Source organism: Bidens hawaiensis, unplaced genomic scaffold, assembly GCF_021521415.1.
Source record: "Bidens hawaiensis isolate Kalapana, Puna unplaced genomic scaffold, B.hawaiensis_p1.1 tig00012349_1, whole genome shotgun sequence".
NCBI lineage: Eukaryota > Viridiplantae > Streptophyta > Magnoliopsida > Asterales > Asteraceae > Bidens > Bidens hawaiensis.
In genome coordinates this window covers 256,964-274,594 of record NW_027492007.1, presented here as the reverse complement: position 1 = coordinate 274,594, position 17,631 = coordinate 256,964, and the positions used below count along the sequence as shown (strand labels likewise).

General features: G+C 33.7%; 2 protein-coding genes and 1 pseudogene across 3 annotated transcripts; all 3 read right to left on the bottom strand.

Annotated features, from left to right (window-relative positions):
• Positions 1-2,969: 2,969 nt before the first annotated feature.
• LOC143540830 (plasmodesmata-located protein 6 pseudogene) lies at positions 2,970-4,356 on the bottom strand (annotated as a pseudogene). The gene is made up of 3 exons (XR_013136657.1): positions 3,500-4,356; positions 3,084-3,191; positions 2,970-2,980 (listed from the first exon to the last, which is right to left on the bottom strand). The product of XR_013136657.1 is annotated as a plasmodesmata-located protein 6 pseudogene (transcript).
• A 785-nt stretch (positions 4,357-5,141) lies between these two features.
• LOC143540836 (ubiquitin-conjugating enzyme E2 variant 1A-like) lies at positions 5,142-7,260 on the bottom strand. The gene is made up of 5 exons (XM_077033808.1): positions 7,191-7,260; positions 5,760-5,899; positions 5,559-5,684; positions 5,362-5,488; positions 5,142-5,250 (listed from the first exon to the last, which is right to left on the bottom strand). Exons 1-5 carry the CDS (start codon positions 7,216-7,218, stop codon positions 5,192-5,194), a joined length of 480 nt encoding a protein of 159 aa, XP_076889923.1. The 5' UTR covers positions 7,219-7,260; the 3' UTR covers positions 5,142-5,191.
• A 1,010-nt stretch (positions 7,261-8,270) lies between these two features.
• Positions 8,271-16,256, bottom strand: LOC143540837 (protein VAC14 homolog). Its single transcript, XM_077033810.1, has 20 exons — positions 16,061-16,256; positions 15,869-15,982; positions 15,736-15,801; positions 13,352-13,441; positions 13,156-13,275; positions 13,033-13,061; positions 12,799-12,941; positions 12,625-12,719; positions 12,452-12,538; positions 12,216-12,323; positions 12,013-12,104; positions 11,730-11,811; positions 11,291-11,356; positions 11,070-11,185; positions 10,853-10,973; positions 10,590-10,757; positions 10,385-10,507; positions 10,208-10,276; positions 9,563-9,784; positions 8,271-8,799 (listed from the first exon to the last, which is right to left on the bottom strand). The coding sequence occupies exons 1-20, from the start codon at positions 16,151-16,153 to the stop codon at positions 8,695-8,697; spliced, it is 2,109 nt and encodes a 702-aa protein (XP_076889925.1). The 5' UTR covers positions 16,154-16,256; the 3' UTR covers positions 8,271-8,694.
• Positions 16,257-17,631: the final 1,375 nt, after the last annotated feature.

Sequence of the window (17,631 nt, the reverse complement as noted above, 5' to 3'; positions counted from 1 at the left end):
CATATTTAATTTGACATCAACAATTATATAAACTACACAAAGATACACATATCCTACACGTGCGTAGGTTATATGTTTTCGTATGTATGTTATATGTTTTCTTATTCTTAGAACAAGTGTAGGTTATATGTTTTTGTGTAGGTCGTATATTTTTATTGGAATTTAATGCAAACATGTGTAAGATATTTTTTGTATTATTCATCACAGTGTAACTACGTGTTGATGGATATTGATATGTTGAGTTGGAAGAAATTGGTTTTAAATAAAAAGAAATTCTAATGTATGAATAAATTGTATTTGTGTAAGATCAAATTTTCGAGTGTAGGTTATATGTTTTCTTGTGAGTGTGTATTTTATTGATGATGAATTTTGTGTGTAGGTTATTTGTTTTTCATGTGTAGGTTATATGTTTTCTTATTCTTAGAACAAGTGTAGGTTATATATTTTTGTGTAGGTTGTATCTATTTTGTTGATATTTAATGCAAACACGTGTAAAATAGTTTTTTGTATTATTAATCACAATGTAAGTACGGGTTAATGGATATTAATATATTGAGTTGGAAGAAATTGGTTTTGGATATAAAGAAATTTTAATGTATGAATAAATTGTACTTGTGTAGGATAAAAATTCAAGAGACAAATAAAAAATAAGTTATAAAAATAAATGGGTTCTTAATAAATTTAATTATAATAATTTTATTAGTTATATTAATTGAAGAAAGAGAATGCATTTACACTTTCTTTATTTACTTTTAAGCATTTAAAATTTAAAAGAAAACTAGTGGTTCATATTAATTTTAGCATTTCTCGCAGTAATATCATTTATCTCCTGAACCATCCCATCAGGTGTAATATGCATACCTTTTACCTTCATTGTTAGCATTCTCTACGGTCAATTTTTTGAAGGTCTAATTAAATCAATGACAAGAAAAGTACAATAGTATATTGTTTATTTTAAAATTGTTGTAAAAACTTTAGTACAACGACGGTGTATTAACAGTGTTGGATAGATTTTTGTTTATTGTATTTCAATAATGACAAACAAGTCTACTAGTGTATTGTTTATTTTATAATTGTTGTAAAAGCTATAGTATAACGATTGTGTATTAATAGTGTTTGAAAACCTATAGTAACAATGATAGTGCATTAATAGTGCTTGATAGGTTTATTGTTTATCGTATATCGATTAGTTATTAAATATTGTAGTTTTATAAATTACTTTTATAGGACACGAGACTCAAATTAATAGGATAAATAAAAATTACATCATAATATTTATACACAACACTAAACTACATGTCTAGTATCTAATTAATCCTATATTAACTAATGGTTTGATATTAACATCATAATTTTCTTATACTTTTATCATGCAAATCATCACTTTCAAGTGCATAGAACAAAAATTTCTAGGTATGTGAGTCGCAATTCTAGAAATGAGTACAACAAATATCTCTCTTTTTTTTATTGAAATAAACGCGCGTTCAAATTATGTCCAACAAAAAACAATAAAAAAATATAAAAATACTAATGTAGGTTTAATTACATATATTCATGTTCATCATGGATTCACTAGTTAATAACCCCCACAATGTCTGGTAAAAGAGAACATCAAAAGTAATCAGTAAGTAACACCAGTAAAAACGTTATTGTGTGTGTTTGACAGTTGAATGACATGGTATATTTTTGAATGATAACACAATAAGTCAAATGATAAAGAAACTGATTTTGAATTCGTTTTATGCTTTTTAGCTTTAGTTGCATCGGCATATTGTATATGTAGTTACAATTTTAAGTATCCCATGTATAGTTTCATTTGAGTTTTGATTAATTTTGGTGACTAGAACCGGCTTAAAGACCAAAATATGACGATAAGAAAACTTTTGGATCTTCAAAAGTAATCAAATTTGCATTTATATTTCATTATTACCCGAAGTTAAGATCGATTAAGTTTGTTTAACATGTTGAAGAGTATATTATAAAATTGAGAGAGAGAATTAAAAGAGGATAAAAAGAGAATGGACCTAAAAAGATTCATTTGGAATACTAAACAAAAAGCAAAAACATCTTTTGTTAAAGTAACCTAATAAAACTTTAACTCAAACTCGAAAACCAAATAATTCATAGCACCATCATATACATATTATTCGTTTTTTTTTTATGTATTACAATGATATTTGAGTATCTATAAAAATATAAACCCAAGACTCCAAGACTACAGTTATATTTGAAGAGATTAGATAAAGGGAAAGGAGACCACCTTATATCTTTAAGGTAAGTATATTATGAAAATGAGTAACTTAACCACAATATATATTTTTTATTGTTAAAGAAGACCCCTTTTAGATGGATTTATTTGATCTCATCACCAACAACATTTAACTATAAGTTTTATCTCATTTATTTAATTTACATTGAAAACATGTTGATGGTATTTAAGTAATTATGTCATTCTTTATGACCTAACATGCATCTCTTTGGTTGGAGCTAGCCTTTGTATATGCATATATATGTTAATCCGAATGGTCACATACGCGTTTTATCAAATACTAGTGATTTGGGCAACGTGAAAAAATAAAATGATATAGTTGCAACGATACTAGCATGGCGATCAATATCATGTTACGATAGATGTCGTGAATAGTGAACACATCCAAATCTTTTGCATCATGGTGTTTTAATTTCTTGTGGTGTCCATGATCGATAATTTCATGATATATTATAACCCTTAAATTAAACCATCCTAAATCGAACCTCTCTATCGATAAATAAGTATCAGAGAATCAATCCCCTTCCTTTAAATTAAAAAAGATTTCATGCTTGTATTGTAGTTTGTACATTAATTTGTTCTTATTTCAACTCTCCTTTCACTTGCTTCAATGTGTATCTTTATATCAGTGCCATGAAAAGGCAAAGTAACTTGATCTTCTGTATCTTCAATGATGGATGGATGCACCCTTAATTTAATTCTACTTGCCATCTGCATACAAAGTGAACCAAACTTACACTTTTTGATCCATCCCGTGAGTTTGCTTTAAACATGTATAATATGTTAGTTAATAAGTAGTCGAAGGAGTACGTACCTTTTCGGTCACAAAGTCTGGCTAAGAAAGATAGGAACACAATGATCACTGCAACTCCAGCAATAATTCCAATTATGATTGCTAATGTTTTGTCCACATCCCCATCATCTGCATATATACATACATATATTTACTTTCCCTTCGGATCAATATATTATATCAAAGTTAATCCCATCTGATTCAGTTATTCCAGACCTTGAATCTTTGTTAACTTTATTATGTATTACATATGTAAACATGATAATCTATATATGATCTTTGTGTAACTAAATTAGTGGATATCATTACAGACCTTACTCTATGAGTGATCAGATATTACTTGCTACGTTTTACTTATTACATTCACACAAATAAAAACAATACAACCACCACAAACCACCAGCTGTGGCAGTGGAAGTGGTGGAGCAACCGCTTACCACTTCTCGAGTGAAACCCGCGTTCAGAGTATCTTACATAACACTTCCCCAAGTACATGTCACCCCAAGCGGCCGCCCCACAGTCTGATTTCAACCGCCCACCCGCCTCTGAAAGACAATCTTGACACTCACTCAAACTCATATCTTGCACGCACTGCGCCACACCCTGCACACTGCCGGACCCGCCCACTCGAAAATACTGCCCGTTTCCAGCCGCCATGTACGCCAACACCCCATCTCGACGACTGATAATATCCGAGTTATAACCCACTGACGGCCCGCACTTCTTAAACACCTCGGTTTTGTCCTCAGCTCCTAAAAATGATGAGCTGTCAAATTTGACAAAACACCCGTCTAGCTGCATGGCCCCACCAGTGGACTCGGGGCAGATGACCCCGAGTCGACTGACAGCATGGGCCACGCAGTCTCGGCAGGCAGATGTCGTGAGGTCTCCACGACACTGGAAGAGGCCGTAGACAGTGTCAGACTGGGTGGACCCTGGGACGGAGACCTTGAAGTTGTTAAAGGACGAGAAAGCAGCCGAGTTGACTAAGGAAGTGAGTACTGAGTTGACGTTGGACTCGTAGGGCGAGCCGGGTGTAAAGCGTGTTTGTGAGCATCCACCATAGATGAATGTGTCAGTGGCAGATGATGATATGTGGAAGATGAGAGGGAAGATGATCAAGGATGAAATTAGGCACAGAGTTGGTTGATGATGCATTTTTTAGTAAGTTTTGTTTGTGGGATGGAATAGAGAATACAAGAAATATATGTTTTTGTTGTGGAAGTTTGTAGGTGATGGGCAATAATTGAGTGACTCTCATTTTATTGGTCATAAAGTTTAATGTTTGCTTTTTAAACTTCCTATTATATATCCCACAAATGCATACGGTTATTTAAGTTACATGAGTGTGTTCCTCATAATATAGATAAAAACACACCAGTTGAGTTGATACATATATCATCGTGCGACAAAGATAAGGGTGTTCGTTAAATGTTGATAGTGACTGAACAGGCAAACCTCCCAAACAAAAGCAGGTCGACTGGCATGAGAATAATATGGTTCAATTTACAGGTTTAATGTTTCAGTTTTAGAATGTTCAGTTTTACCTATTTTTTAATATCAATACAAAGTCACCACCAACTACTTTTAACAATTTTCATTTGGAAACTTGATCAAGCCGCGTTGTCTTGGTCAGTCCAAACTCCGATCGACCCAACAAACCAAATCAGCCGGTTTAGTTTGTTGGTTTTTCAAACTGTTGTTAGTGGTCCAATCTAGGATTATTGTTAAAAGCGACTGTGTCGCAACATAGGATTTTAAATTAATCTAAAATCATAGTGTCAAGTAGCAACTCAAACTTGAGGAAGTTTGGTGAGTGTTGGAACAAGATAAGCTCCAACATAAGGAAAATCATTAACAGCAGCTAATTTGAGTAATTGTATAATAGATTCATAAGAACCTATAGATATGTTACACCTACTTTCCAGATGCAATAATATTATAAGTAGTCAAATAGAGGCATCACAAATGATCAGATACATATTAATTAGTAGCCAATGCATTCTTCTGACATTGATCATGTTCAAGATTACATTTAACCAACGTCCCAGTCTGTTTTAACAACCAAGGTTCGGTTAATTTAGGTAACTATATACGTAGTAATAATCACTGCATCTAAGATGCTTTACTTACATAATACAACACCTCAACACTAGTCCCTTCGGGTCCACCCTCTCCTCGTCATTTCCTGCAACAATACCAAACAGGAAACAGAAAGAAAAAAATAATCAATCACCATGCATTTTAAGGTTTCACTAGTAACATAATAAATGACATAAAAGAATAATAATAAAGGCACCTTCAGGAAGCTGAGTGAGTCTTCTGTTTCGTGGGGAGCTCATCTCTTTTTTAAGTTGAGTCAATATGTTTTCCATCGTGTACTCTCGTTGCCAATCAGCAAGCATCGGGAAAAAAGACGGCTCCACCTGTCATATATACGCCACCATGAAATTATTATCTAAATATCCTAAGTTTATCAAGGAAAATAATACATACCACACCCGTCTCCTGGTTCACACAGGTCATGTTTATACGTGACTGAAATTTCACACTTGGTGGTTTTTCTGGATACTCATGGCTGCAAAATAGTTTCAGCTGATAGATGCGTCCTTCATGAACGGTCTGGCATGTAAACGTCAATGAAATTAATTAAAATAAATATGTTTGATGGTAGAAATATATTTAAAGAAAACTAACATTAGGAGGACCGATGATGGTTCCTGTCCATGATTGCATGTAGACATCATCAGCATCATCCATCCCATAGCTCACAGTTCCATCACCAATTCCTTTTTCTCCTCGTTCGAGTTCTTCTAGTAATCTAAAGCTTCTTGGAACTAAACTAAATAGAATATATGCTAAACATCATGACCAGCAGAAGTAACAAATAATAACAGTTGACAAACAAATAAATAGCAAAACTTGTATTATTTTCTAATATAATGATGTAGATACTATCGACATGCTGATGGTAAAAATGGTAACCACTTCAACAGATGTTCAATAACAGGTCTGATGGTAAAAACGGTAACCACTTTAACCATTAGAAATCCACGCTACTGATAAAAATTTATTATCAATTATCAAACAGTAACCTTTTGCCTGGAGGAACCAAGGCCTTACCATCCACTAGTTAAATTGTTAAAATGTATATACACACTCAAAAACTTGTATATGTTTCCATATCATAACTGATATACATTCTACGAATAGAAGAAAACTTGGTTTAGAAAAAAGTCACATCTTGCTAAGAATGACCAGACATCATCTAGCAAACCACTCAACTTGAGTTTTCCAAATATGGTACTCGGCTTTCCATTGAAAGCAGACCATAATACTCTTTGAAGAATTGTGGTTTTAACAAAAAAAGGGTACCACCTGACCTACTATGGTTTTTGTGCATTTACCTTTTCACAACAACCATGCCCAATATGCAACAAATATAGTCTTAAACTCCAATCAATCATTTCATAAAGGAAATTCTGAAGATAATCTAGCAAGTAGCAAAAACACGAATAAAAACAGTCTAGATAGTTATAAGAAATAGAAAATCTTAGTGAGTCTAATAAACCTCAATACTTGAGTAGTGTTAGGATCAAACACAAACAACTCTTAATGTGAGAAGCCTAGAGTAATTATTATTATTATTAATCTACAATTTTTGAACTAATTATTATTACACTGCTTCAGTTTTGTAATGTAATTACTCTGGTTCAAATATGACGAGTAATAATAATTACTACTTACTTATTGATGTGTTGACTGAAGTAATTATTATTATTATTATTATTATTATTATTATTATTATTCTACAGTTTTGGAACTAGAGTGATTATTCATTTTTTGTAATGTAAACCCTGGTTATAATATTTGTACGTTAACTAACTAGAGTAATTATTAGAGTACAATTATTATTCGAACTAGAGTAATCATTCTAGTTATATGTATGTATAGGTTAATTTCATTTGTAATGGATCTAATAACTCGCAAATGTAAACAACTTCAACTCACACAAACCGATTGATACGAAAACAAACGATAGAATCAAATCGATGAGAAACAAATTAAAATGAAATCGCATAATAATAATAATAATAATTAGAAGAAGAAGAAGAAGAAGGAGGTTACCGATAACCGTTGATCCCTCCGATCCCATTTCTGCGCCTAGGGTTTCCAGGACTGACTGCCAAATGTCTTGGCACTCCTCCACCCACAAACTATAACTATAACTATATATTGATTGTATAAGGTACGTATTGTTATGCGTCTTGTACCATCTGTCATGCCTATGTGGTTTGGAACAAGTGGAAACTTACTGACTCCCTAGACTTTGGGATGTTGTAAAGTTTGATCCAAAATTATTACACTAATTTGTACATCAAACTATCTTTAATTATAAAACCATTCATTATTATTAACATATTTAATAAAAAGAATAATACTCCAAATTTGTTGGAATTGCAAGTAACATTAGTTGATAGTTAAAATAAAAGAAAAGAAATAAGATCATCAATAGTTAAAATAAATCATGTTACCATCACAGAAATATTCAAAACAAAAAACCCAAAAGTTATGTCAGAAATTTGTAGGTTTTTATATGCTTTCTAATAATTTATTTTGACTGTTTTGACTCATGTACAGCTCTCAAATTAGATTAAACTTAAAGTACTATGCAGCGATTGGGCGATTGTTGTGACTAAATTCGGAAAAGAACAAAAAAAAGACTCATAATCTAAGGAGGCGAAGTATTTAATTTAGAAATAATCTTATTGAATAAAATAATGAATTTTTATTGACCACCACGGTGTTTGTCGAGTCAAAACCAGATCGAAGATAACCCAAACACGAAAATTCTAGAAATGCAAAACTGAAGACCAAGTCCAGATCAGACAGAATCCAAACCCAAAATTTCTTACCGATACATGGTTGGTTAGCTTTGGTCACTCTACAATCGTTTGAACCGCCCTAAAACATTATGCAACTCCACAGCCAAGATCAACTCGTTTTTATAGATATCAAACAGAATTTCCAACAGATGTAGGAGCTCATACGATGAAACAAACTTTTCAAGCCCATGAATGTAAAATTTCCGTCTGATTTGGATTCAGGTAGATCGAAAGTTGACCCTACAACTGGTAGAACTGGTTGATGAAATGCTCCATTAAAAGTCAGTCTTTGACAAAACAGAGTTGATACACGTAGAAGTGGGTATCCTACATACGCACCTAAAAGGTCTGTACTTAGATACATTTCCATACGAACCATACCCATTCTTATTCCGCCATATTATCAAATCTATACCCGTGGTAAGTCTCATATACAAACCAAGCGCCACCATGCAAAAACCATTGGAAACATAAGACGACTAGATTATTTAATACAAGAACAGTAACACATTGCAATGCCTTCAAGCACTGTGGTTTTCAATAAAAATAACACAACCACAAAGGCCAAACATCTGGAGAAACAAATAGCTCCAACGTCCCAGCATTATCGTTCTGGAAATGGGGAAAGATAAAGAAAAAACAACCACCGCCCATTCATCAAGTTGAACACAAAGAGTAACTGCTACGATATACAATTTACACTTTTATACCACCCCCCAACAAATACCCATTGCATGCTGAACCCTTCATAGATGTAGTTGTCCTGGACCTTTTCGAGATGATCTTGAAGGAGGCCTGCTAATCTCTGCCCCAGGTGCGGGTCCCCTCACTTCTTCCGGTTTTTGTACCTCCTACAGAAAATCACATAAGTCTGGTGTAAACGAACAGAGTCACTCAGTAGATACTCGCGATCGACTCGTTAGAAGCTCGCGCGTGACTAGGCTTGCGTGCCTAAGCAAGCCTATTATATATATATATATATATATAACTTTTATGTATCGTATTATATATATATATATATATATATATATATATATTTACATAATAATTATTATATATAACATTACAATAAAAATAAAAACCAATATTATTATATTATATATAAAAACTACAATATGCTAAGGGCACGTTCATTTAAAACCAATATTTTGAGAACCACAAGAGCTGCATAAGAGACATATTTTGCTTCATTGAAATATTTAATTACTGAAATATATATATTTATTCATCTCTCCATTCTTTCTTTGATTTATTCTGATTTTTTTATTTATTAAATAAAAATGTGTGCATAGGCATATAGATGTGCATATATGCGTTTAGATGAAATACCATCAATTTTATATTTTTTAAAACCAGATCTCAAATATATTGAAATCTACATACTTACATAATAAATTCTACAAGAGTTGATGTGGTTCACGCAGTTCTTAACATATAATTGGTTTTAAAATAAACATTCTCCTAATACCATATGTGCGTGTGTAACTAAATAACAAGAAAACAATGAACGAACCAAGCTCAATACTGGGCTCAGATTGACTCGTTTACACTGACATCCTACGTTTACACAGGTTTTGTAGCAAGTTTTTAAGATAAATGGAGAAGAAAGAAAACCTTTGCAGAAATGGAAATGTTGCGGGATAGTGCTTGTGATTTTGAATGCAGGTGATGCTGCTGTTGTGTCTGTTGAAATCGTTGCAGCCAAGATTCAAAGTTTATACCATTCCCTGCATTCATGCTACCATCTTCTGAGAAATGATTTGGTTGCTCCTTGTTGAAGGAATACGAAGGTACTGTCTTTAAACGAGTCCTTAAAATCTTGAATGCAGCACTTTGCTAATCACCAGTAGCACAAAGAGTAAAGATCAGATACTGTGGATTTACAGATTCGGTTCTGTATTGAATTTAATGATCAATAGCATTCACATTGGAAAACGTATATCATCCCAAACCATATAATTTAAGAAAAAGAATTTTATCATATTTTGCACTACATCCAATTCCCGAAAGTATGATATAAATATATTGATTGAATAGTGATTCGGGACACCATATATTCATTCCATATATTTGTTTGAAGTGTAAGAAAGATAAAATATAATAAAGGATGAATAAGCGTTATTTAATTGAATATGTATATATATGAGGAATCGATGTAGAGGGTGTTTAAGGATAAACAAACTTTATGAATAATATTAGTTAAACTATATGGATAAATATAAGGATTCCAATGTGAATGCTCTAAATAGTTAAACTAACCTGAGGAAGTAACATGAGAAGACCATAGAGAGCTTTTAACAACAGTATATATCTTCCAGGTTCAAGAAGCTGCATACAAGATAGAAAAACAGAATTATTCTAGAAAAGACGAAAAGGAGAGTTGATCAACCAACTGTAAAAAAAAAATTTCTAAGATGTATAAACAGCAAAAAGCACCTGTAGCCTAAGATAAGCAAAAGTGGGAGTCTCCAAGAGGTGAATCAGTTTGTCCAGCTGGACTAAAAATCGAACATTAATATCTTCCTCGGTTAGAGATTGGATGACTGCACTTGCATGTTGGTAAGCCTGTCACAAACCAATAGATTTTATTTAACATGAACAATATTCTAGTAGGTTATTATATTACAACAAAAGTTCTAAGGCTTGCCTGTGCTAATAAGCAGAGACTTATTATGGCCATTGATGAATGGCACCATGAGGAATATAGTGAAAGAAAGAAGTCTTTTCCAGCAGCATTAACTAGTGATAGTTTTAGAAGATCTCGTAGGTCAGATAACTCAGATGACGTAAGCAGAATCAAATTCAATGCCTACAATACGTAAAACAAAACCCGGATATGTTAAAAACAATTTTAAGTTCTTGGTCACGTTAACATCCTATAAGAATATAAAAGCTAACAAGAACCTGAACCATAGTGGATGCAAAATCCAGGTCTGCTTCCTTCTCAAGAATCTTAGAGAGCTCTCGGTAAACTCTTTCAGAATTTAAAAGCACACAAAGTCGGCGAATAATTAAAGCACCTCGCCTGAAAGAGCAAAACATAGTAGGTCAGCAAAGAAATCCATCACAAAATGAAAAGAAAAAACTAAAAAGTACATATATATTAACAAACATAGATCACCTTTCTAGGAGAGTGTGATCCGTCCGAAACTTATGAACTAAGAAAACAAGAAGCTGTGCAAAGTTATATTGGTCTTTTGCTATGGCTGCATGCACCTCAAGCACCAGGAGCACCACCTGCAGAAGTACAATATAACAGTAAAAAAAACATATTTGAATTGTGATGCATATGTAATAATAAACAGATAAAGAAGCCAGACAAAAAAAGAAAAGAAAGATTACCTGATCAGAGGGATCTGATAGTGACTTCAGAAGTGTGTCAAAAATATCATTCAGGAAAGTGAGAACCTGTTTAACACATGAGATCACATATGAACTTATTCCTTAATAAAATCCCTAAAGTTGACATGTGTAAAAGCCAAAGAGCACTAATTAACCTGATATAAAATGACCCATTCAAATATAATTTATACTAACTTATTGTCAAGGAACCGGCAATGCTAAAAAGTGAATGGTATAATACTATAATACAATACACACACATATACGCATAAAACTTGTCAGCTAGTGTACCAATTCCAAATCCATCTTATATTTCTATAAGTACAGCAAAAATATACTGATTATTAACTCTTATGAAGGACAAACTAAAGAGTATAAAAATTAAAAGATCTAAACTAACATGGTAACATAGGTCCATATAATGATAATTAAGCGTTACCTCTGAGCGATGTCTGTTTAAAAGCGTTGAAATCCAATGCAATGATTCAATTCGAGTTGCCTCATGCTCATTAGATAGCTGCCTGATAGATTGATATAATAAAAACATAAATCAAGATAATATATCCAACACAAACACTCTAGTATGTTCTAAATGCATATGTATTCATCACCATACTGCAAGATAACCACATCACTAGTAAAGTAATTTTACTATGGTATTTGTTTTTAGGGTTAATATATTCTCAATAACAAATTATTTTAACTTTAGTGCTAAAGCCAACCTCCTCGCAATGGAGAGAATTGCTCCAACGTCAAATCCTTCAGCAGGATCTGCCTGGATTGCACGAAGCTCTTCATTTGTTTCACGGGCTACCTGATAGTCATAACTCAGTATATTAAACACATACAGAACATCATACCATATATATGGAAATCAGTCAAACATTTAGTAGATTCAACGGAAAAACTTAGGCCGAAGACTTACAACTCGTATTTTCTCTTCTTTGTCAGCTATGCAAGGTAAGATAGCTCCCAATATATCAGCATAATAAGGCACAAGCTGGTCTCCACCAAGTTTTACAAACTCATTTATCTGCACAAGTAACTTTCTAATCAACCCTCAACAAACATACGAACAAGTAACTCCTAAAATCCTCATATAAAAGTTCAACTATAAAATAAAATAAGAATATAAATCGTCATAATATTTTTTATCCTTACCCATGTTATTGCTGTCCAACGAGTAAATTCATCAGGAGCAGCTGCTCTCTGTACAAGTATTTCAGCCATGCGACCATAGTCTACAGACTTCAAGTGTAAATATATGTGAGATTAACATTGATACAATTTATCATATCACAAAATTAGAAATAAAAAACAGGAAGTAGTCTAACTGGAGAGTTCTTTATCTCTTGAAGGAATTCTGAAAGTGCTGAATCAGCTTGTTGTCTGATTTCAAGGCTGGAATCACTTAACATATTAAACAAACCTGGAATATCATCATGTTAGTCAAGTACAAGTGAATTGACAAATAGCATCCTATTAACTTTAAATTGAAATCCCTTTACCATCAAGAAAATCAGGAAGAAAGCCCAGCATATCTATGTCTGGAACACTGTCCAAAACCGTAATCCATCCCACCAAAAACTGGCGGACGTAAGGATTCAACACATTCATCCGCTCTCTCAACAACGGTATAAATTCCTCAATGCTGATAAAAAGAAACGAAACTTAATAGAAATTTCCAAACAAATTTAAAATAGAACCAAACAGGCAGGAACATAAAACCAAAAAATAGTCACCTGAACTGGTCGCTCTCTGTAACGATGTCCTGTATCCCACATGTAAAACAGAAAATAAGTAGTTAGAGCCTCATAAGACATGGTCAACAGTCAATACTTATAACGTCTGATGAGAATACTTGCCTTCACAAGTCTATCTAACAGATGGGCAGCACTCTGTACATTAGGATCTGAGTCGGCTGAAAGCTTACACAATGCATCAAATATCTTGTTAAAGTGAAAAATGAACTCTCCTCTAACAACCTGCAAAAGGCATGAGATTAGCTGAAATGTATCATACCAAGAAAGCTTGATTGATTAAATTTGAATTCATTCTCACCTTTGCGATGTTGTATAAAGCTTCACAAGCATAGTAACGAACTCTGCTATCTTGATCAGAAAAAGAGTTTATCACTGGTGGTAGAATTTGCTGGCAGGTTTTTTGAAAAAGTAACAGAGAACAGGAGAATAGATATTATCAAGTTAGTCGGTGATATTATGCAAAGTTCACATCAACTAGTTCCTATTTAGTAAGCAAATAGGTATAAAATAAAGAACAAATTATAACATCAAGTCATGGTGAAATATGCTTATGATAACAGTGTCTTTGGAGAAAAAATAAATTGTATTGATATTATACAAACATATCCAAATTGCAATTTTCTAATCCTTTAAATGGATTAAAGAGAAATAAGGCCATAAGGGACACCATAAGCAGGATTATTCTTAGCAGCGGCAGGATGGAGGTTAAACCAAAGCATATATTTACTTATTTAAGTGAGATTTATGGAGCTCAGTCATATACTGTTAATCCACCTCATATCAATATGCAGATGACCTGAGTTTTGAACTTTAGATATCTAAAAGGCCTAAGCACGGGTTCACCTCTAAATTTATTAAGTGCCTTGTTACAATTGCCATGAGAAATACATGCTATAGCTACCAAAAATGACTTCATTTACATGTTTTTCACACAGCTGGAACAAGTGACAGGCTGGTTACAACATTACTAAGCGCATTTAATAAAAGATGGTGGACGGATGGTTCAGATGCTGAAACATTAATTTGTCTATGAAGATATAGTTAGAAAAACTTCTTATTTTGGTAGTTAATATATGGTTTGCTACTTTGCTGAAGCAAATTCTATATAGTTCAGTCAATCATGTGAAAACAAAATTCCCAAACCTATTAGTCCTTTTTCAATGAAATAATTATCTGAAATAGCATGATCCCTTATAATAAAGAAAACATATAAAATTTATGTTACAAAAATAGTAAGACAATTAGTACATAAACATTTTATCAAAGACAAATAACTACAATATAACAACCATAGCCTCTAATGCCTCACACAAATTAATGTATACATAGAGAACTTAATGTCTAGTACAAGTATAACACCACTATGTTATGATATCTTCAAAATATTGACCAACCTTTGTGTCTCACCTTGCTATCATGCACGAAAATGGCAAAGAAATTAACAAATCGTACCCTAAAATCATATATCAATATGGTACACTATAAAACTGAATGTGATGGGGCTAAAAGAATTTAAGAAGACTGAATAATCTTGCACATTCACATGTAAAAGAGATGTCAAAACAGTTCAGAATTCAGCAACACACTTTCAAGTAGATTTCCATCAACCAAACTTGTAAACATCACTCTTTTTATCATGAACAACTGCACGTTTCAGACGAAATTCTTGCATGTGCACAAATAAGAATTAAGAAAGTTTTAGGAACAAATTACTAAACCCCAGATCCAAAGTAGATCATCCTCCATATTGATAAAGTTTTTCATTAGAGTAAGCAAGTCTACATTGGTGAAGAGACAATAGACATTTCAAGAACAACAACAAAGACAAAAACCTAACAAAAAATGCAAGAGAAGCTCCCTAAAGCCCCAACTAAGATATAATGATTCAACTTCTGACCATCATATGTAAACTGGACATGAAACACCTACAGTTCAATCAGATGCCCCTTTAATTAATTTGGAGAATTCGGCTTATGAATTTGGTATATAAGCTTAATCATATCTATATAGAGATTACATGTATCTATAACCATATACAAATGATCTACTATGTAGACTTTGGAATGCACGGTTGATGTTACACACTTCCTGAGTTCCTGGAACCATTACTGATCCACCTTTATAGTCTCAATTGAGCCTACCCAGCTATAGACCAATAAGTCAATTTACAAAGCCACCATAGGTACTATACAAGCTACATACTTTGTTCTTTGAAGGAATAGCTGGGAGACTATTCACTAGCTCACGTGCCTTTTCTAAGAACATATTTCATAATCTGACAAGTCCACTGTCGTGATTCATTGCAAGATCTAAGCCTGAAAGATCCTAGATTCTATGTAATGATTAAGGGCATTCCAAAACTAAGTCACCTCTATAATGTGCCAATATGTATGTTATCCTTCAGGAACCTTAACAGAAAACACACAACCCCACAACATAGACAAAAAATGATCCTAATGAAATAATCATGGCTGTTGAGGTGAAATTAGAAATCGAATCAAGAGTGACAAGTAACATCTCCACCACCAGAACATCAGTGTATCACTGGGCAGTGGAAGTCAATCCGATTGATGTGATGATGTAGTTAGCATAAGTAATACACCGAGTGCAGAAATCTAAGTGTATCATTTTCAAAGCCTAAATAGCATATGAAAAAACATTGCACGAAAGAAAGAAAGAAACCTCTAGATGTTGTGCAGCCTCGGAACTCAAACCAACGGTAGCTGCAGCCAAGCCGATCAAGCCTCCCTAGAAAAAACAACAAATGAATGAATTAGAAGCAATGCATATGAATTGAATGAGAATATTGTTATACCTTTCGGTGATTGGCTTGAGGAGAGTAGGTATACTCATGAGTGAGCAAATGAATGACAGCAGTGATCTTATCATGATCACCAGCAGCTGTCAATTGCTTGACAATTCCTTCAACCTAAACACACATCCAAAACCCTAAAGTATAAGTCGAAATGTAAACAATTAAAATATTATTATTAAAAAATAAAGAAACCTCTAAGGCTGCATTCTTGCGCTTCTCGTAAAGCTTATCGGAGAGGTTTCGTAAGACGGCGGCCGGAATGGCGGTGAAAGCATCGGCGGCCATAATACTAATCAGAAGAAGAGAATGAATGAAATAGTCGTCGGATGATAATAATTAAAGTCTTTTTCTGATCTTCTCCTGCTGGAATCGGAACATCTCCGTCATGGAATTGGAAGAGTTGTTGGAGGATGAATGAATGAAGAACAGACTCAATTCAATTGCCGGAGATCTGTCGGAAGGAAGCAAGGGTTAGTAATTGTAATGGTAATGAATAAGAAAGGAAAGAAGGCGTGATAAGTCTGGGAGTTGATCACAGAACCCCAGCCCAATATCCTTCTTAATTAGGAGTATTATTATCATTATTATTATTGTTCTATATACAGGATGCAATCTATATTTATAAGCTGAGTAGTTTTTTAAATGCCGACTCTTTTATTATTTATTAATTAATTCTTATATATTTATAATTATTTTAATATTTTTTTCAATTATAATTTTATTAATTAGTTCTATATATTTATAACTATTTAGCTATTTTTCGTAACATTGTATGTTATATTAATCAATAATAACTGATCATATACTATATACAAACTATAAAAATCAAAGACTTGAGAGCCGATGGAGCTCAACAAGTAAAGCTCAGATTCATACTCGTTTATTAAATAAACAAGGTCACTTTAAGGCTCGAGCTTGAGATCGGACTTGTTTAGGCTCGGATCGATCGAGCTTTTTCACGAGTCGGCCTCAAATAGCTCACGAGCGGCTCGGTTCATTTGCACCCCTAAGTTTATAATAAGAAAATTGACTTGCGATACTTTTATATATATATATATATATATATATATGAAGAAACACGGATCCGATCCCCGGGTATGGGTCCTGGATCCAATGAGTCCACAGGGTAAGATACGATAATTACTACCAATGATATGAGTATGACTTCCCAAAGTCCAATGACTGGAACCTGCAAAACAGACACCGTGAGTCTCCTTACAGGAAGGACAAGAGGGGGGATCTTCCTGTAACCACCCTCCGGCGTGAGAATCAGTAACGTTCGTAAATGGAGAAAGTACTGAAGTAAACAGACTAAGTGTAGTCAGAATGCAAGTGAGTGAAAGAATACCTCATACCGTTTGACAAGGTATTTATAGCCAAAGGATGTAGGAAAGTGATTGGGTCAGCTGTCCTCTTCTAGAAGATCTTTGATAACTGCCTGGACGCGTGTCCTCTTGTGATAGGTTGAGCTATACGTCCCATGTGCATGAGTATAACAACCTAGACACGCGTCGCCCAAAGATAGGATGGAATGCACCCTGGCCATGTGCACAGTTATAACAAACTGGCCAGATGTCCTTTATTCATTGGTTGTTCAGTCACGAATTCCCCAAGTAAGAATCATGAACCTCCTTCTAGAGAGTATTTGAGTGATGACAGCTGTCCGCTGGCATTGTCTTCCGGATATTAGGCGGACAGATATCCTGTCATGCGGATGGCTTTTGAGGATGCCAGGATGCTTCCGCGTGTGTTATGAGGACGTT